The sequence below is a fragment of the Salvelinus namaycush genome, chromosome 10, assembly GCF_016432855.1.
Source record: "Salvelinus namaycush isolate Seneca chromosome 10, SaNama_1.0, whole genome shotgun sequence".
Lineage (NCBI taxonomy): Eukaryota > Metazoa > Chordata > Actinopteri > Salmoniformes > Salmonidae > Salvelinus > Salvelinus namaycush.
The window spans coordinates 12,958,887-12,980,027 of record NC_052316.1 but is presented as its reverse complement, the minus strand read 5'-3'; the positions used below and the strand labels follow the sequence as shown (position 1 = coordinate 12,980,027).

At 43.8% G+C, this 21,141-nt stretch overlaps 1 protein-coding gene across 1 annotated transcript in view; it reads left to right on the top strand.

Annotated features, from left to right (window-relative positions):
• LOC120054701 (probable cation-transporting ATPase 13A3) overlaps nt 1-21,141 on the top strand; it is a 67,561-nt gene that overhangs the window by 30,951 nt on the left and 15,469 nt on the right. The window contains exons 3-12 of the mRNA XM_039002246.1: nt 7,869-7,953; nt 9,329-9,502; nt 15,424-15,603; nt 15,784-15,854; nt 17,420-17,503; nt 17,968-18,037; nt 19,404-19,538; nt 20,095-20,167; nt 20,492-20,626; nt 20,833-21,009. Of these exons, the coding sequence (XP_038858174.1) occupies nt 7,903-7,953; nt 9,329-9,502; nt 15,424-15,603; nt 15,784-15,854; nt 17,420-17,503; nt 17,968-18,037; nt 19,404-19,538; nt 20,095-20,167; nt 20,492-20,626; nt 20,833-21,009 (1,150 nt within the window). The 5' untranslated portion in view covers nt 7,869-7,902. The remainder of the gene's footprint in view (nt 1-7,868; nt 7,954-9,328; nt 9,503-15,423; nt 15,604-15,783; nt 15,855-17,419; nt 17,504-17,967; nt 18,038-19,403; nt 19,539-20,094; nt 20,168-20,491; nt 20,627-20,832; nt 21,010-21,141) is intronic.

Sequence of the window (21,141 nt, the reverse complement as noted above, 5' to 3'; positions counted from 1 at the left end):
TTTTTACGTCCATGGAGAATTATAATAGTTCTATGTATTTGAAAAATCTTTCCAGCTCTTTCCGTTTTGATAATCACTCTGCATGAAAAGGAAACATGTCATGCTCTGATCCAGTGGAAACGTCATAAAATAGGCCTACCTGATTACTTCTTATCAGTACTTGACTTGGACTGAAATAGTTTCCGGTACTCATTTTGGGTGCTGGTACTGTTTTATATTTAGGTGCAGGAGCGCCACAATACTTTTGAGCTAATATTCTACATAACAGGAACAGAAGCTCAAGCAGTAGAAAATGAGGTGCAGGTACTTAGCTCAGGTGAGCTCCTGCCCAAGTTGAGCACTGCTTCTTATCCCTTACGCAAATAGTCTACAGCTGTGTCTGTCCCTAGCTCATTGACTCGGGAATATAAAGTTTGCTAGCGCGAGCTTCAGGCCGGACCTAAGTTAATAGTTTATGCAATGTTTCAAGTTCGTTGCAGACAGGCCATGAGTAGCCAATGTGATTTCTAGGATATTTATTTTGATCAGGTTATTTTCAACCTGCAGGCTGCGATGTTTTTATTTGTTGGCCTTTTACATAGTTTTAGGTTTATCATTTTCATTTAGATTTTGATAGAATTTTGATTAACCACATGACAATGATTTTGAGATATGATGACGTTATTATGAATTAAATTAAACGGTTTCACAAATGTGCATATGAAAACTAACTGGCACGCAGATCGGTAGAAATGGTAAGATAAATTGTGCCGACTCCTTGTTTGGCCTATTACCGGCAACTTCAGGAGAGTAACAGGCTGACTACACCGCTCGCTTCATGTGCGCAAGCATTGCAAAATAAATGTAGAAATCTATATTATTCAATTATTGCACCCACACTGCTCGTGCGCGCCAACGAGCGTCTGCATTGCCAAGGGCTAACAGGCTGACTACACCGCTTGCGTCGCATGAGCGAGCGTTGCAAACTAAATTTAGAAATCCATGTTACTCAATTATTGCACCCACACTGCTCGTGCGTGCCAACTAGCGTCTGCGTTGCCATGGGCTGAAATAGAAATCAGTTCTATTTCTGACGCAGATCGCGCTGCAAGTCCTGCCTCTCCCATCTCCTCATTGGTTTATAGAAGCAGGTACCCAAGTGCCATCTCCTCATTGGTTATGCCCACGTGGGTGACTGAAAGACGAATGAGGTCAGTGGCAGTAATGCACCTAATTTATGAAAGTTGCCAATCGCAATATAAAGTCAAGAGAAGAAAAGGCCTGGAAGGAAGAGAGATGACTAGAAACGATTCGGTTGACCATTTTATGTGTGGATTAATTGGCGGAGCACAACAAAATGTGGAATAAGTCAGTGTATGAATACATTCTGAAGGCACTATGTTTACCAAACATGCCAAAGAAACATTAACTGCTCTATTCCTGTTTAGCTGGACTTAAAAGGTGAGGTATTGATGTTTTAGTCACAAGCAGAGATTTTATTTTACCTTTATTTAACTAGGCAAGTCAGTTAAGAACAAATTCTTATTTACAATGATGGCCTAGGAACAGTGGGTTAACTGCCTTGTTCAGGGGCAGAACGACAGATTTTTACCTTGTCAGCTCTGGGATTCGATCATACCTTTCGGTTACTGGCCCAACGCTCTAACCACCTACCTGCCGCCCCATAAATGTGTTGGGTTGGTTAGACCGTAGTCACGCCTCTGTTTTATTAGTGCTGAAATATAGATCAAATGGCTGTATCTGTTCTGTATCCAGATAAATAATCCCCTCGTTATATGGCTGGTAATATTTTTATTTTTTATGGTGATAAAATCAATGGATGATGATGCCTTAAGTTACCTCAGTTTTTGCATTGACTCCAGTGCCAACCATCCAGCAATGTTTAACAATGAATGCCCTCAAAAGTCCCACACTGGTATTCTGTATACACTGTCTGGGAATGTTATGAACTGTCTGTTTGTCTTTAATACACTGCCCATGTCATTTCCACACACCATAGGGTGGCCTGCACAGCGGCCCGTCGCCCGCCCTGGACTCCTGACCTGCTGTAAAATAGTAGGAAGGGCTTGGTCCCAAGCTAAATATCCTGCTGTGTGCCAGGGAAAGAAAGGGCTGAGTGCTGTGGGCAGATAAGATCAGGGCCGGGGGCCAGTGGCACAGTGCAGGGGAGCGCGGCAGCGGGGCGGCCCAACCCAGCGCCGGCCCTGACAGCCAGCCAGGGTTAGCCCTGATGCTGAGTCCCCTTCTTTTCTCCCTCTCTCCCCTTTCACACTGCTCTTTCTCTGCGTCTCTCTCTCTCTCAATCTCTTTTCCCTTGTCGCTCCATTGTTGTTGCAACAATGTCCTGCCAAAAGCCCCTCTATATCGCTGCTGGCCGGCCTGCCTCCCTCATGCATCCTTTTTTCTTCACCTTTGGGCCTTGTGAAAAGCCAGTCCCCTGAGAGCACAGGCAAAGTGTCTGCTCAGAGGCCTTGTTGGGGTAGGAATGGTTTCTGTAGTCTGTACCATGGCGATATACCCACACTCCATATGTGGAAGCAGAAGGCACCTGCTGTTTGTAGTGCACTTCAATGGGGCTCGACCTACATGAGGGGGAAAATATGTTGCTGCAGTCAAATATTTGGTGTGTGTAAAGAGGACGCACCTAATAAAAGTTAAGAGAGGCTTTGATGATTATAATAACCACTGGCAACATTGATGGCCAGAAGCTTCTCTGTTTTCAGTGACAAGTCTAATCCTGTAAAAGCGACTGAGCATTTTTGTCCTTGAGAGTGCTGTCTGTCTGCGCACAGACCCCCCCCCCCCCCCCCCCCGCTACAGATATACTGTACATTAATTTATTGCGATTCTCTCCAGCATGATATCTGACACCAGCCCAGCGATGGCGAAAGCCAGTCTGTTGTTTTTGTTGGGGGTGTGTGTTATCCCCCCTGCTGCAGCTAATCGCAGACATGCATGGGCCAGCCCGTTTCCTACCATAGCCCCAGACCTCAGCAGTGAGCCCAGCTAAATCTGGCGAACCTGTACCACACAACCGGCACATGTACAAAGAGAGGATGGACCTCCCTCTGGGTCAACCAGGCCTGCTACAATTTTTTTAATGTTTTAATAAAGGTATTTGTTATTTTCATTGCTGCCTAGTGCCCCTGGCACAATGGCCTTTCAATGTGGGGGCATTCAACCTGCTGCCATCATGCTCTGGTGGGCATCATGGAATCTGGTTGGAATTCCAAGCCTTCCGTAGTGTGACTCTGGAGACCGTCCCTATCATGTTGTCAGGATATGAGAAAACATTCCATGGGTTAGGGCCTCCCGTGTGGCGCAGCAGTCTAAGGCGTTACTAAAGACCCGGGTTCATTTCCCGGGCTGTGCCACAACCGGCCATGGCCAGGAGCCCCATAGGACTGCACACAATTGGCCCAGCGTCGTCCGGGTTAGAGGGTTTGGCCGGTTGGGCTCATCGCGCTCTTGCGACTCCTTTTAGCAGGCCGGGTGCCTGCGGGCTGACCCCGGTCGCCATTAGAACGGTGTTTCCTCCGACATATTGGTGCGGCTGGTTTCCTGGTTAAACTTGCGGGTGTTAAGTAGCGCGGTTGGGCAGGCCATGTTTCGGAGGACGCGTGACTCCACCTTTGCCTCTCCCAAGCCCGTTGGGAAATTGCAGCGATGACACCGTAAATAACATTCCATGGTTTATTTGGTTTGATTTCAGTTTGGGGCTGATGTGGTGCTGATGTTGGAAGTTATGATTGCGTTCCATTACGTTGTCGTCTTTTTTCACTTCATGTCCATAACATTGAGAGTAATCTGGCCCTTGGGAGTTTAGCTAATTGTTTTGAAACCGACTGTTGCTGTAGACGCTACACATTTGTTGATTGAATAGATGCTTGTTTTTTAGCCAGATGCATGTTGAAGTTCTGTAGTGTCTCTTGCTGCATCTTTGATTCTCTTTCAGCTTTGGCTGTACTGGTTGATTCCAACTGCCTTTTGCCCCTGACATTCCCCTTCAAACCCTTTCCTCTTTTGTACAGAGAGGTCAGGTTCCACTCAAAAAGGTCATTGCAGAACACACACACAGACACACACTCCCACTGAGTCCTGAGTCATCAGATGGGTGTTACTCAATACCCCCCATGGCTTTTCTCTCTCCCGCTCAGCTGTCCTCCAGGGATGGCCAGCTGTTGGGAAAGGAGCTTGTCACTGTCTGTGGGAGTGTTCCATACCGGTTGTCACAGCTGCACCACTCATGCTTTGTTTCAGGTGTTCTCCGGTCAACCGGCTATCTGATCCTGTAGGGACCTGCAGAGGCAAACCTAGAGTCATATGGCAAACCCAATGTCATACAGTAGGGCTACATACTCAATGTATGTAACTTACAATGGGTGTAACTTTTGTTGACAATTTCGCTACCTTTTGGAAACAAAACACGTTTTATAAGGAGGATGGGATCCACCCAAATCATTTGGGTTCCTGGATCCTTTCACAGCATTATAAGGCTGCGTTGAGACAGTGACTTATCAATGACCCAAACCCAGCTCAGTTAATCCCTACCATTGTGACGCTGAGTTGTCATAATGCTTCAGCAAATGAACATTATACCAGGGGCGTTGGTAGACACAATGTAAGTAACTTAATGTATGTCCCTCTAACTGCCCTGAATGTATCTGTTGGTCCTACAGCTATTGTATGCAGCAATCATGTGCCTATGAACCAGATTTATACAGTTAGCACTGAGGCGGTGTGCCCTAGTAGGAAGACACTGTGTGCAGCTCACCCTGCACTAAGATAAATAACATGAGCATATCTACTTCTGCTAAGCTTCCCAGTAAAGCAGTGAAAACAAGTAAGCATACTAGACAAGTGCTCAAAATTGTCCAAGTTAACATATGTAGCTCAAGAAACAAGGTTCATGAAATCAATAATTTGCTAATAACCGATGACATTCATATTCTGACTATCTCTGAAATTCACTTAAATAATACCTTTTTATACAGCGGTATCAATAAAATGTTATAACACTTACATAAAAGACAGAAATGCCATTGGATGTGTTGCTGTTTATATTCAGAACCACATTCCTGTAAATCATAGACGATCTCATGTTAAAAACTGTAGTAGTAATATGCCTACAGGTTCATCTGCCTCACCTAAAGCCCGTTCGTGAGGGAAGCTGCTATAGACCAAGTGCTAACAGTCAGTATCTGGATAACATGTGAAATGCTTGATAATGTATGTGATATCAAGAGGTATATTTTCTTCTGGGTGATTTTTAAATATTGACTGGCTTTCATCAAGCTGCCCACTCAAGAAAAGCTTCAAAAGGTAACCAGTGCCTCCAACCTTGTTCAGGTTATCAGTCAGGGTAGTTACAAACAGCACAGGAATGAAATCATCAACATGTATTGATCACATCTTTACTAATGCTGCAGAAACTTGCTTGAAAGCAGTATCCATATCCATCGCATGTAGTTATCACAATATAGTAGCCATATCTAGGAAAACCAAAGTTCCAAAGACTGGGCCTAATATAATAGATACAATAGATACAATACAATAAGTTTTGTAGTGATTCCTATGTTAATGTAAAGAATATTTGTTGGTCCGTGGTGTGTAATAAGGAGCAAACAGACGCTGCACTTTTGCTTATTCCAGTTACTTGAAAAATTGTATGGTTGAGAGGGATGAGGCAAAAGGAATGAAAAATAAGTCTGGCTGTACAAGCGATTGGCAAACGTATTGCAAATTGAGAAATCATGGGACTAAACTGAATAAAAATAAGAAACTAAACTATGAAACAAAGATAAATTCTATAAAGAATGATAGTAAAAAGCTTTGGAGCACCTTAAATTATATTTTATGAAAAAAGGCAAACTCAGCTCCATCGTTCATTGAATCAGATGGCTCATTCATCACAAAACCGAATGATATTGATTTTTTTTTTATTGTCAAGATTTGCAAACTTAGGCATACCAGCAACAAACACTGACACTACACATCCAAGTATATCTAACCCAAATTATAAAAGACAAGCATTGTAATTTTGAATTCTGTAAAGTTAGTGTGGAAGAGGTGGATTTTTTTTTTTTTTGTCTATCAACAATGACAAGCCATTGGGGTCTGACAACTTGGATGGAAAATTACTGAGTATAATAATGGACGATATTTGCCATATTTTCAATTTAAGCCTACTAGAAAGTGTGTGCCCCCAGGCCTGGAGGGAAGCAAAAGTCATTCCGCTACCTGAGAATAGTAAAGCCCCCTTTACTGGCACAAATCAGCCTGTTACCAACCCTTAGTAATTTTTTGGAAAGAATTGTGTTTGACCAGATACAATACTGTTTTACAGTAAACAAATTGATGAGACTTTCGGCACGCTTATAGGGAAGGACATTCAACAAGCACAGCACTAACACAAATGACTGATTGGCTGAGAAAAATGTATGATAAAAAGATTAGGGGGGCTGCTTTGTTAGACTTGACCTCAGTGTGGCTTTTGACATTATCGATTGTAGTCTGCTGCTGGAAAAACTTGTGTTTTGGCTTTACACCTCCTGCTATATTGTGGATAAAGAGTTACCTGTCTAACAGAACACAGAGGATGTTCTTTAATGGAATCCTCTCCAACATAATCCAGGTAGAATCAGGAATTCCCCAGGGCAGCTGTCCAGGCCCCTTTTACTTTTTTCAATCTTTTACTAATGACATGCAACTGGCTTTGAGTAAAGTCAGTGTGTCTATGTATGCGGAGGACTCAACACTACACGTCAGCTACTACAGCGGCTGAAATGACTGCAACACTTAACAAAGAGCTGCAGTTAGTTTGAGTGGGTGGCAAGGAATGTTAGTCCTAAATATAAAGCATTATATTTGGGACAAATCATTCACTAAACCCTAAACCTCAACTAAATCTATAATAAATGATGTGGAAATTGAGCAAGTTGAGGAGACTAAACTGCTTGGAGTAACCCTGGATTGTAAACTGTCATGGTCAAAACATGGGGAGAAGTCTGTCCATAATAATGTGCTACTCTACCTTCTTCACAGCACTATCATCAAGGCAGGTCCTACAGGCCCTAGTTTTGTCGCACCTGGACTAGTGTTCAGTAGTGTGGTCAGGTGCCACAAAAAGGGACATAGGAAAATTGCAAATGGCTCCGAACAGGGCAGCACGGCCGGCCCTTGGATGTACACAGAGTTAACATTAATAATATGCACGTCAAAGTGGAGAAGAGATTGACTTCATCACTACTTGTATTTGTGAGAGGTGTTGACATGTTGAATGCACATGTTGAATCGGACACCCATGCATAACCCACAAGACATGCCACAAGAGGTCTCTTCACAGTCCACAGACTATGGGAGGCGCACAGTACTACATAGAGCCATGACTACATGAAACTCTATCACACATGAAGCAGGAAAATTTGATTTAAAAAAAAACAAACAGAAAAATACACCTTATGGAACAGCGGGAACTGTGAACCAATACAAAGATAGGCACAGACACATGTATACACACACAATAACATATGCACTATACACACATGGATTTTGTACTGTAGATATGTGGTAGTAGTGGAGTAGAGGCCTGAGGGCACACAGTGTGTTAAACTTGTGAATGTAATGTCCAGTCTATTCTAGTTAATCATTCATTCAGTTGTCCAACTGTGCGTATATGGCTCTGGTTTCAGTCACTGCACAGGTGGTGGGGTTGATCTCATTGGACTCACTTGACGGTTCAGTGTGGTTGAGTCATGTTCTGGTATGCACTGGGTTGGACACCCACTCTGAGATATACTCATGCCCTTGTACTGGGGTAGACTCACGGTCTCATGTAGTGGTGTCATTGTGCTCTTGTTTCAATGAAGCGGTGCTCAGTGGGCTTGGTGACTCATCTGCAGAATGGAGAAAGAAGACCTGAAGATCGTGAACAAGGATGAGGAGGATGAGATGGTGTGTTCCCTCATTTTATTACCTCTTTCATTCCCCCCCCCCCCCCCCCCCCCTTTCCTTCACTCACTCACACTCGCACGGCCCTGCTACACTACAGCCATCGGGCGTCCGGCATCGCCATCAGCCATTGAGGGAATGCTTCCTTTGAAATCATTTGAAAGCCGCTATACTGCCCGTGTTGCGCTCATATTGCGTCACGTCCAATGGCAGCGTCCAACTCAAGAATCGCCAAGGTTCAATTCTCGATGGCTGAATTAAAGTAATGACAAATAGTTGATTTTGGTTGCATATGGCCTCCAAGAAGCTACTAGCTAGCAGAAACTCTAGCTAGCTACATTGACTATTTTCACAATGTAAACAAAAGCTTCTTGTGTAATTAGAGGATCATTTAGTACAACCACTAGCAACATTTTAATGAGTACTTGCGATAAACTGAACCAAACCTATTGTACTTACACGTAATCGATGAATATGGTACAGTAGGGGAAAATAGAATAGACACTTCCCCTCTGCTGTCAAAACAGCGCACTCTGTGTAGCAGGTAGTGTCACATTGACGCGACGCTGATGGCAAAGTAACTTGACTCGTATAGTGGAGCTGAAGTGTCTCTTGCTCTCTCACACTGTGTCACAGCTACACCACTCAGGCTCCGCTCTCAGGTCAACCGGCTGTCTGAGCCTGTAGGAACTGGCAGAAGCAAACCCAGAGTCATATGGCAAACCCAATGTCATACAGTAGGACTACATTTGGCCAACTCGAGTAGGACAGCATGTTGGAGAGTATTCCAACACTGTCCGGTCTAGTCTATTCTAGTTTATCATTAATTCAGTTGTCCAACTGTGCGTCTCTCGCTCTCTCTGTCCCTCTCATTTGGTTGCTCTCTCTCGCTCTGTTGCTCTTGCTCACACGCTACCTCTCCCCGATCGCTCACACGCTTCCTCTCTCCGTCTCTTGCTCTTTCGGTCTCTCATTCTTGCTGTCTCTCCATCGCTCGCTCGCTCGCTGTCTCTCCATCGCTCGCTCGCTCGCTGTCTCTCCATCGCTCGCTCGCTCGCTGTCTCTCCATCGCTCGCTCGCTCGCTGTCTCTCCATCGCTCGCTCGCTCGCTGTCTCTCCATCGCTCGCTCGCTCGCTGTCTCTCTCTCGCTCGTGCTCTCGCACACTCTCGTGCAAACACAGCCTGGCTAGCTACTGCCCCCTTTGACGATTCAGACATATTACGAAACAGACTCGATCCTCTCTATCCTCTCAATCCGTTTATGACGTGACACACATTTGACAGAAGTACCGAAAAAGTACAGTTTCGGTGTACTGTGCAACACTAATATGAACTACAACTTTAACCGTCCTCTCTCCCCTCCATGGCCCCCTCTAGGAGCTCCAGGGATACCGTGTGTGTCGGTGGCGCGTGGCGCTGGTGGGTCTTTGGGTGCTCTGTACGGGGGGCTTCCTTCTGCTGCTGCTCTACTGGATGCCAGAATGGTGTGTGAAGGCCACCTGTAGCCGGACCACTGTCAGAGAGGCCGAAGTGGTGCTGCTCCAATCCACCGTAAGTCATTGTCCTCGTTACTATGGCAGAAACCATTCTTGATATTTCAGTACCTATTTTATTTTCAGCCACCAATTTGTAGTTAAAAATAAATATATTAGGCCTTAATTAAGTGTTTTCTTATTCAAACATTAAGTCACTAGCAGTACCCCGCCCTTACATGCGGTAAATCATTGGAAATTAATCATTCTAGATAATGCAATTCCCCCCTCCTGCAAATAAAAATGTGTATCTGAGTCGTTCCACCAATTCAGTGCCCTTTGAGATGTGTAACATGGTGCTTATTTGGGGGGATGGGCCTAATTTTAAGATTCTGTCATAAAGAGCACATGTTCAACTTAATAAAAAACATGTTTTTTCCCCAACTTGAGGTTAAATAATGGCTCTCTGTAATTTTTTTGTGTAGTTTTAGTAGTTCTGAAAGCAGCAACCAAGCGCCAAATGGGGTCCCTGAAAGTTGTGTACTATGTTATCACGTAATTGCTGTCAAACCCCTGCAACTGTGCACAAAGACATACACGTGCTTGGGCTCAAATCAAATCAAAATGAAATGTATTTATGTAGCCCTTCTTACATCAGCTGATACATCAAGGTGCTGTACAGAAACAGGAAAAACGCCAAAACCTAGGAAGAAACCTAGAGAGGAACCAGGCTATGAGTGGTGGCCAGTCCTCTTCTGGCTGTGCCGGGAGGAGATTATAACAGAACATGGCCAAGATGTTCATAAATGACCAGCATGGTCAAATAATAATAATCACAGTAGTTGTCGAGGGTGCAACAAGTCAGCACCTCAGGAGTAAATGTTAGTTGGCTTTTCATAGCCGATCATTGAGAGTATCTCTACCGCTCCTGCTGTCTCTAGAGAGTTGAAAACAGCAGGTCTGGGACAGGTAGCACGTCCGGTGAACAGGTCAGGGTTCCATAACCGCAGGCAGAACAGTTGAAACTGGAGCAGCAGCACGGCCAGGTGGACTGGGTACAGCAAGGAGTCATCATGCCAGGTAGTCCTGAGGCATGGTCCTAGGGCTCAGGTCCTCCGAGAGAGAATTAGAGAGAGCATACTTAAATTCACACAGGACACCGGATAAGACAGGAGAAATACTCCAGATAGAACAGACTGACCCTAGCCCACCGACACATAAACTACTGCAGCATAAATACTGGAGCCTGAGACAGGAGGGGTCAGGAGACACTGTGGCCCCATCTGATGATCTATGGCCCCATCTTCAGTAAAGACTTAAAGGTTGAGACCGAGTCTGCGTCTCTCACATGGGTAGGCAGACCATTCCATAAAAATGGAGCTCTATAGGAGAAAGCCCTGCCTCCAGCTGTTTGCTTAGAAATTCTAGGGACAATTAGGAGTCCTGCGTCTTGTGACCGTAGCTTACGTGTAGGTATGTACGGCAGGACCAAATCGGAAAGATAGGTAGGAGCAAGCCCATGTAATGCTTTGTAGGTTAGCAGTAAAACCTTGAAATCAGCCCTTGCCTTAACAGGAAGCCAGTGTAGGGAGGCTAGCACTGGAGTAATATGATCAAATTTTGGGGTTCTAGTCAGGATTCTAGCAGCCATATTTAGCACTAACGGAAGTTTATTTAGTGCTTTATCCGGGTAGCCGGAAAGTAGAGCCCTGCAGTAGTCTAACCTAGAAGTAACAAAAGGTCATTTTTTAACAAAGTTTCTGATTTTTGCAATGTTACGTAGATGGAAAAAAGCTGTCCTTGAAACAGTCTTGATATGTTTGTCAAAAGAGAGATCAGGGTCCAGAGTAACGCCGAGGTCCTTATTTGAGACGACTGTACAACCATCAAGATTAATTGTCAGATTCAACAGAAGATCTCTTTGTTTCTTGGTACCTAGAACAAGCATCTCTGTTTTGTCCGAGTTTAAAAGTAGCCATCCACTTCCTTATGTCTGAAACACAGGCTTCTAGCGAGGGCAATTTTGGGACTTCATGTTTCATTGAAATGTACAGCTGTGTGTCAACGGCATAGCAGTGAAAGTTAACATTATGTTTTCAAATGACATCCCCAAGAGGTAAAATATATAGTGAAAACAGTAGTAGTCCTAAAACGGAACCTTGAGGAACACCGAAATTTACAATTGATTTGTCAGAGGACAAACCATTCAGAGACAAACTGATATCTTTCCGACAGATAAGATCTAAACTAGGCCAGAACTTGTCCGTGTAGACCAATTTGGGTTTCCAATCTCTCCAAAAGAATGTGGTGATCGATGGTATCAAAAGCAGCACTAAGGTCTAGGAGCACGAGGACAGATGCAGAGCCTCGGTCTGATGCCATTAAAAGGTAATTTACCACCTTCACAAGTGCAGTCTCAGTGCTATGATGGGGTCTAAAACCAGACTGAAGCATTTCGTATACATTGTTTGTCTTCAGGAAGGCAGTGAGTTGCTGCGCAACAGCTTTTTCCTATTATTTTGAGAGCAATGCAAGATTAGATATAGGCCGATAGTTTTTTATATTTTCTGGGTCAAGGTTTGGCTTTTTCAAGAGATTTTATTACTGCCACTTTTAGTGAGTTTGGTACACATCCGGTGGATAGAGAGCCGTTTATTATGTTCAACATAGGAGGGCCAAGCACAGGAAGCAGCTCTTTCAGTAGTTTAGTTGGAATAGGGTCCAGTATGCAGCTTGAAGGTTTAGAGGCCATGATTATTTTCATCATTGTGTCAAGAGATATAGTACTAAAACACTTGAGTGTCTCCCTTGATCCTAGGTCCTGGCAGAGTTGTGCAGACTCAGGACAACTGAGCTTTGGAGGAATACGCAGATTTAAAGAGGAGTCCGTAATTTGCTTTCTAATGATCGTGATCTTTTCCTGAAAGAAGTTCATGAATTTATTACTGCTGAAGTGAAAGCCATCCTCTCTTGGGGAATGCTGCTTTTTAGTTAGCTTTGTGACCGTATCAAAAAAAAAAATCTGAAAATGATCGAGCAGCAGTGAGGCTCACCCCACAAACTCATTTAAACTTGCAACCTCATTGGACATCATTCCACCTGCCAGTCAACATTGCTGGCTAATTCCTTGATGTACAGACTATGTTACATGCTATATGTGTGTTGTCGTGATTTGTGCCTGGTAAAAACCTTAGTTTATTGTTCAATATATAAAAAATGTCTAACTAAATACACCAGTGACACCATTGAGGAGATACAGGTTGTGAGCATAGTGTTTCTGAACGGTTTGAGAATTGTCTTCTAATGTATTTGTCTGGCTAAAATGGCATGTTTAGCGAACGTAATTTTCTGCTTGGTTTCCAGAGAAATGGAGCCTATTGATAGCGAAATTAACAAGGTCTAATAGATATATGGTTCATTATGCATGTACGAGACATTGACACATTGGTTCCAAAATGGGAGGGTTAAAAAATAACAATGTTTTCATCCTCTGGAACGCCTCTAAGTGCCAAATAAAGTATCAGGGTTGACTGTAACAAGCATCAATCCCCTTGTGACAGGGCAAATGGAAACTTGTGTGCAACAGGGAGGGGCAATTAAATGTAAGCTTCACACAAAAAATGTGTCATTGTTCGAACATTTCTAGCCTGTCTATCTATGTGTAACAAGGTTGACCTGTTATGCTTGACCCACTCAGTTTTCTGTTATAAACACCAGAAAATGGCCAAAAATAGTAGAATCAGCTCACCTGCTTTTACACTATGATTTGACTATTAGATGTTAAGTTTTTTTTTTTTGCTGCAATTTTTTGAATAAAATGCAATAGTTTCAATATGTTAAAACGAGAGTTCAGTTCACGTAACAGGGTTGACCTTAAAATGAGGGACATGCTGAATTTTGGCACTAACAAGACTTTATTCATATAAAAATCTGATTTATTGAATTGTCCATGTGGTCTATATTAAAGGGCACGTAATTGAATGTAACAGGCTTTTAAAATTCAATATTGGTGCACAATTTGTCCTTAAAATATTAAAAGGCACTCATTTTGTGGAATGACTCATCTGTTCAGCTTTTTGGTCTCTGGATAGACTATAATATCCATATTCTCAACGCCGGAGCATAAGAAACTCCCATAGGCCTATTTCCTGTGGGATCATGGCACTTGCTTTCTCTTTAAAATGAAATGTTAGCCTACAATGAACCCATGTTATCCATATATAGGCAACTGCCAACATAATGGAGACACTTGAGTAAATGAGGGATACACAGTACAGTATATTGAAATCAGGTCCTTCCACACAGGTGTGGTTCCATTAAGCAATTATATTTTTTATTTTTTTATTTCACCTTTATTTAACAAGGTAGGCTAGTTGAGAACAAGTTCTCATTTGCAACTGCGACCTGGCCAAGATAAAGCATAGCAGTGTGAACAGACAACAACACAGAGTTACACATGGAGTAAACCATAAACAAGTCAATAACATAGAAGGGGAAAAAAAGAGAATCTATATACAATGTGTGCTTAGGAACATGTATAAAAATTCTGGGCAGGCCATTATTTTGGCTATCTTGGCTATGCCCCCATAGGATGACAATGTCCCCATCCACAAGGCAGGTTTGGTTACTGAATGGTTTGATGAGCATGCAAACGATGTAAACCATATGCCATGGCCATCACCAGATCTCAACCCAATTGAACACTTATGGGAGAATCTGGAGCGGCATCTGAGACAGCGTTTTCCACCACCACCAACAAAACACCAAATTATGGAATTTCTGGTGGAAGAATGGTGTCGCATCCCTCCAATATAGTTCCAGGCACTTGTAGAATCTATGCCAAGGTGCATTGAAGTTGTTCTGGCTCGTGGTGGCCCAATGAGCCAGAATGAGCCCTTATTAAGAGACTTTTTATGTTGGTATTTCCTTTTCTTGGGCAGTTACCTGTACTCTATTTTAAAAAACAGTATAGTTTCAGACTAACTTTTTCCCCTTTTGGCACTGGTGCCACTGCCACTAACATTTTCAGTTGGTGGCACCAGCCCATGATTTTGTTACGACATCAGAAAACATTTGGAATAATGTTATAGGGTAATTTTCAGTGCTATTGAGATGGTATGATTCAAGAAATAAGTAGTTTTGTCTGACATGTCCAAGCAGGAATGCATGATAAATATATTTTGACGTGCAATACCTAAACCAGTGATTGGCATGAATTTGGGTTGCCAATTAGGCTATTGTTGCTACAATTTTGCTGTCAAGATAGGGCTCCGGAATTGCAGATTTATTTTGTTCAATAGAGATGAATTTGCTTATCTTTTTTTGAACAAATAGCACAGGCTAATTGACTTTGGGCAACTTGAAACCAAAACCACAACAAACTAGATTTTTTTTTGTTTTTTTTTGCCCATTTGCATTTTAATGCAGGAATCAGGATGCTAATATTTGACCAAATCATGGTTTTAGCTCCCCCAAAAATATAACGTTTTGAGTGAAGTGACCAGGTAGAATTTGTAGCTCGCAATGATGCGATCACATCCAAGCGTGGAGGTGTAGTTTATACACCTATCTAGTGTCTACCAGCTTTCGTTTGTTGCCTATGTTTTAACATAGTGCTTATTTGACTCATTATATACCTTTATTTGAAAGGATTTGAGGGTTAGTTTAAGAGTTTGGGAAAACAGGGCAGCGGGTCATCATGAGATTTTACACACGGGCCCGCCATAGACTATAAGCGCAGCAGTGCAGTACCGGGGATTATATTTCTATTGTGATGAATAATTATCATGGTAAATTGGAATGTCCCGTCAATGAGCATAGTGGATAGAAAAATACAAAACCAGGATAATGCTTCAAAATCTACAAGAGCAGACTCTCCCTCAATGAATCTGAAGCTGTTCCCATACAAAGGTTTATTTTATTTTTGCTTCACTAAGTAACGGGAATACAAGACAACCTGTCACCGCTGATGCTATGTGTGTGTGTGTGTGTGTTTCTCAGGATGAGTTTAAGCGCTGGTTCCTAGCCAAGGTGCGTGTGATGCTGGCCCCCGGGAGGAACCCCTTTGACAGCCTGGAGACCCAGACCACTCCCCCCATGGCCAACGGACACTCCCCCCACTCCTCGAACAGCCCCAGCCAGGAGTTCAACAGGAAGTATGCAGAGTACCAGCCCACTCAGGTAATAACACGTGATGGCACACACAGTAGCATACATGGATGGTCTTTTTACTTATTTTACCTGTCTTTCTCTCACACAGTCACAAAAATATAAATGTTCATGGTCAATTGGGGGGGTGCACAAAAAAGTTTCTGCCTTCTGTTGATAACATTGTTTTATTATTTTTTCTTCTCGTTTCAGATTCGCTATTTTACACTCCATAGCACAAAGTACTACTGGAACGACGAGGTCCAGAATTTTGAGGTGTTAACGTAAGCAATTTAACGAACCATAATTATATTCAGTGACCTGGAAACTTTTCTGACGTTACAGTGCATTCAAAAGTATTCAGACGCCTTCAATTTTTCCACATTTTGTTACGTTACAGCCTTATTCTAAAATAGATTAAATGCATACATCTCATCAATCTACACACAATACCCCATGACAAAGCGAAAACAGGTTTTTAAAAAATGTTTACAAATGTATAAAAAAATATATATATACCTTATTTACACAACTATTCAGACCCTTTGCTATGAGACTCGAAATTGAGCTCAGGTGCATCCTGTTTCCATTGATCATCCTTGAGATGTTTCTACAACTTGGAGTCCACCTGTGGTAAATTCGATTGATTGGACATGATCTGGAAAGGCACACACCTGTCTATATAAGGTCCCACAGTTGACTCTGCATGTCAGAGCAAAAACAATGCCACGTAGTTGAAGGAATTGTCCGTAGAGCTCCGAGACAGGATTGTGTCGAGGCACAGATTTAGGGAAGGGTACCAAAACATTTCTGCAGCATTGAAGGTCCCCAAGAACACAGTGGCCTCATCATTCTTAAATCGAAGAAGTTTGGAACCACTAAGACTCTTCCTAGAGCTGGCTGCCCGGCCAAACTGAACAATCGGGGAGAAGCACCTTGGTCAGGGAGGTGACCAAGAACCCGATGGTCACTCTGACAGAACTCCAGAGTTCCTCTGTGGAGATGGGAGAACGTTCCAGAAGGACAACCATCTCTGCAACACTCCACCAAACAGGCCTTTATGGTAGAGTGGCCAGACAGAAGCCATTCCTCAGTAAAAGGCAAATGACAGCCTGCTTGGAGTTTGCCAAAGGGCACCTAAAGGACTCTCAGAACATGAGAAACAAGATTCTCTGGTCTGATAAAACCAAGATTGAACTCTTTGGCCTGAAAGCAAAGCATCACGTCTGGAGGAAACCTGGCACCATCCCTACCATGAAGCATGGTGGTGGCAGCATCGTGCTGTGGGGATGTTTTTCAGCGGCAAGGACTGGGAGACTTGTCAGGATCGAAGGAAAGATGAATGGAGCAAAGTACAGAGAGATCTTTGATAAACTTGCTCCAGAGCCCTCAGGACCTCAGACTGGGGCAAAGGTTCACCTTCCAACAGGACAACGACCCTAAGCACACATCCAAGACCACGCAGGAGTGGCTTCGGGAAAAGTCTCAATGTCCTTGAGTGGCCCAGCCAGAGCCTGGAATTGAACCCAATCAAACATCTCTGGAGAGACCTGAAATTAGCTGTGCAGCGATGCTCCCCATCCATCCTGACAGAGCTTGAGAGGATCCGCAGAGAAGAATGGGAGAAATTCCCCAAATACAGGTGTGCCAAGCTTGTAGCGTCATACCCGAGAAGACTCAAGGCTATAATCGCTGCCAAAGGTGCTTCAACAAAGTACTGAGTAAAGGGTCTGAATACTTATGTAAATGTGATATTTCCATTTTTATGTGTGTGTGTATCCAAGTAAATGTGTTCCAGTGGAGATTTCTGGTTTCCCCTCTTTCACGCATGCCTACGCACACACCACAGGGGCTTGGAAGACCTGGAGGTGACCTGTTCCAACATCCACTCAGAGCACAGCACGGGGCTCACCAGCAACCAGCAGGAGTACAGGTAGAGACTATTCTATTGCACTTTACCCTCGACTGGACTCCGGACTACAGCTACTACTGCAGCTTATTGAATAACCCTGGGGTTTGCCCTTTCCTATGGTAGATTCACCACCCCCATCCCCCAGTGCTAGACTTCACAACCGCCGGCCACAGCAGCATCTCTTGTCGCCTTAGACGACCGGACATCTAATAGCCCAGTCACCTAACAAAGCCCTGACAACACCTGATAATAGCCCTGCTGTCAGTCTGCTCAGAACTGGCCTAATGCTCCCTGTGTATCACATACCCAGCGTCGTGTGTGTGTGTTGAGAGTGTGACTCTGACCTACTTAATGCAGCACTGTCAGTGTCTGCACCTTATCAAGGGTTTTATTACAACCCTTTACAACGGTTTGTTATAAAGTGTAATGAGCTGTTAGTGTTTGAACTGTAAATGTTGAACCCGTTCTCTCATTCTTTCCCACAGGAGACTGTTTTTTGGAGTGAATGAAATTGCAGTGAAAGTGCCTTCAGTTTTCAAGCTGCTAATCAAAGAGGTAGGAGAGGTTTTGGGGTTTAAATAGGAATAAGGCGTTCATATCCACTACTTAAAGAATGCTTGATGTTCTTGCCATGGATCCTTTTTCATTGTCTCTGAGAAGTAATTGATATCATTGGCCTACAGTGAGTGTACAAAACATTAGGAACACCTGCTCTTTCCATGACATACTGACCAGGTGAAAGCTACTCTCCCTTATTGATATCACCTGTTAAATTCACTTCAATCAGTGTAGATGAAGGGGAGAAGACATGATAAAGAAGGGTTTTTAAGCCTTGAGACAATTGAGACATGGATTGTGTATGTGTGCAATTCAGAGGGTGAATGGGCAAGACAAAAATTAAGTGCCTGAGTGTTTCAAGAACTGCAACGCTGCTGGGTTTTTCCGCTCAAAAGTTTTCGGGTGTATCAAGAATGGTCCACCACCCAAAGGACATACAGCCAACTTGACACAACTGTGGGAAGTATTGGAGTCAACATGGGCCAGCATCCTTGTGGAACGCTTTCGACACCTTGTAGAGTCCATGCCCCAATAAATTGAGGCTGTTCTGAGGGCAAAAGGGAGTCCAACTCAATATTAGGAAGGGGTTCCTAATGTTTTGTGCACATACATATATTTGTAATAATTTACATCCAAAGGTGCATATGAAAATCAATAGCTATTTTATCTGTGATCCTGATACAGATGTAGGATCTTAATTTGAGCCTGTTTGCTACAGCTGGAAAAGAATCCTTTAGCAACAGGAAATGTGAATTTTAATTCATGGACATTTTTGTAGGGGTTAAATTTTTCATAAGGGAAAATCAAGTCTGAAATTTCAAAGTCGAAATTACAAACTTCAGAAGCACTTTTAAACCTCAAATACACTACAAGTTTTACATTTACAGCTCTCCTGCAACAGTGTGGTCCAAATAATGAGAATCATATCCAAGAGCTGTGCGTGGCATTCTAATGAGAACATTCTGTTGAATGGAAGCCAACGGCTTTAAAAAAAAAATGTTTTTTTAAATGACCGGACATAATGATTCTGAGTTGTTGCAGGGAGGTTGTCTTTAGTCTAATGAGTGAACAGGGCTAACAATGGCAATACAAACAGCATTTTCCACCTCCGCAGTTCCTCTCAGCTCCTTATTGTCTTTCTATCTCTCTGACGTCTCTCTCGCTCTTTCTGACCTCACACTCTCTGCGACAGTCTCCATCTCGCTCTCTGTCTCTGTTGTGCGCTCTGTATAAAGAAACACATTGAACCATATGTGTCAATCAAGGGATATTTGGCATTCAATTATACCATCTAAACACAACAACACTTGTTGTTTTGAAGAAGTTGGCTGAACTACCTGTCACCCGGTCTCTCCTCCTGCAGGTCCTCAACCCTTTCTACATCTTCCAGCTCTTCAGTGTGATCCTGTGGAGCGCAGACGAGTACTACTACTACGCCGTAGCCATCGTCTTCATGTCGGTCATATCCATAGCTACCTCTCTGTACACCATTAAAAAGGTACGTCTGCCCCCCTCACGTTCCCTTCTTTGTCTTTCTCCCCTTTCTCAACTCTTCCTTCCTCCATTTTTACAACATTTATGAAATAATCCAAAGTTAAAGGTGAATCTGGGGCCTTGCTGAACCAGCCTGAGCTCAACAAAGCTGGACTAAGCCAGAGTTAACTGCAATAGCCCCCTCCCCACTCTAATCCCAGAACCATTCAGGCCTGCATGAAAGGGCCCATCTCTGTATGGTCTGCTGCCCCCGAGGCCCTGGGTTCACCCCCTTACAATCACACCGCATAGGTAGGGAGATGGAGGAGGAGGGGTGGAGACTTCTGCCGGTGCCCTGGGTTTACCCAAAGCCCCCTTTAGAATCACACTGCATTTGTGAAGAGAAGGATATGTAGAGGAAGGGCATGGATGGAGAAAGGGTGGAAGAAGAGGGAGGGGGTGAAGGCTTCTCTCTAACCCCGAGGGAAATTAGAAGCTGTTAGCTAGAGGCCTGTTTTTCTAGCACCTGATGTGTGGTTCTGCTTATTTTCTGTTTTCTGAAACTATTCTCTACTTTTCAGCAATACGTCATGCTTCACGACATGGTGGCAGCACACAGTATTGTCCGTGTTTCAGTCTGCAGAGCCAACAACGGTTTGTCTAACATACCTCATTTCGATTTTATGCACTTTGGCTAGTGTTCAATTAGCCGCTAGAAGGTCACACTTTTCTTGTGTGTGTCTGCGGCAGTGGGCTCAGGCTGTGCATATGATGCCTCAGCGTTTTCCCCCTGCTGCCCAGAGTGGCAAGAGTAATGAGAGATGTGTGGAACAAGAAAGATGCACAGAATAGCTCTCGTTTTCTCTCTCCCTTACCTCCCTCTACTTTCCCTTCCGTTCTCTCTTTCCTCTGCTCTCCCCCTCTCCCCCCTGTCTCCACACCTACTGCCTCTCTCCTCTCCTTTGTGTTGGATCATAGCAGACATCGAGGAGGCCCTGTCCACTGACCTGGTGCCCGGCGATGTCATGGTCATCCCTAGCAACGGGACCATCATGCCGTGTGATGCGGTGCTGGTCAGCGGCACCTGCATTGTCAACGAGAGCATGCTGACAGGTGTGACCTGGATATTCTGCCACAGACAGACAGACGTTGGTCTGTCTGTCTGTCTCACTACCCAAATACAAAATGTATATTTTACATTTGTGCAAAGCAGCACACAACACTACACTCTGTAAATGCTGTATACTTATACATCAAAGCTCCCAGACTCAACCTCAGTCTCCCCTCCTGTCCCTGTCTCTCCCCCCTCCTCCCCCAAGGCGAGAGTGTGCCCGTCACCAAGACCAACCTCCCCAACCCGGGTGAGGGGGACAAGGAGGGTGACGGGGCCTACAGCATGGAGGAGCACAAGAGACACACCCTCTTCTGTGGCACACACATCATCCAGACTCGTTTCTACTCAGGGGAACTGGTCAAGGCAGTGGTGGTCCGCACAGGTTAGTGTGTATGTGTCCTCAGTCACAACACGTGCGAACACTACCTATTTTATTTTTGTTCGATCATGATCTGCCCTCAGATTTATTTTTAGGACCAGTTGTCACATTCTGAATTCTGCTATCTAAATATGC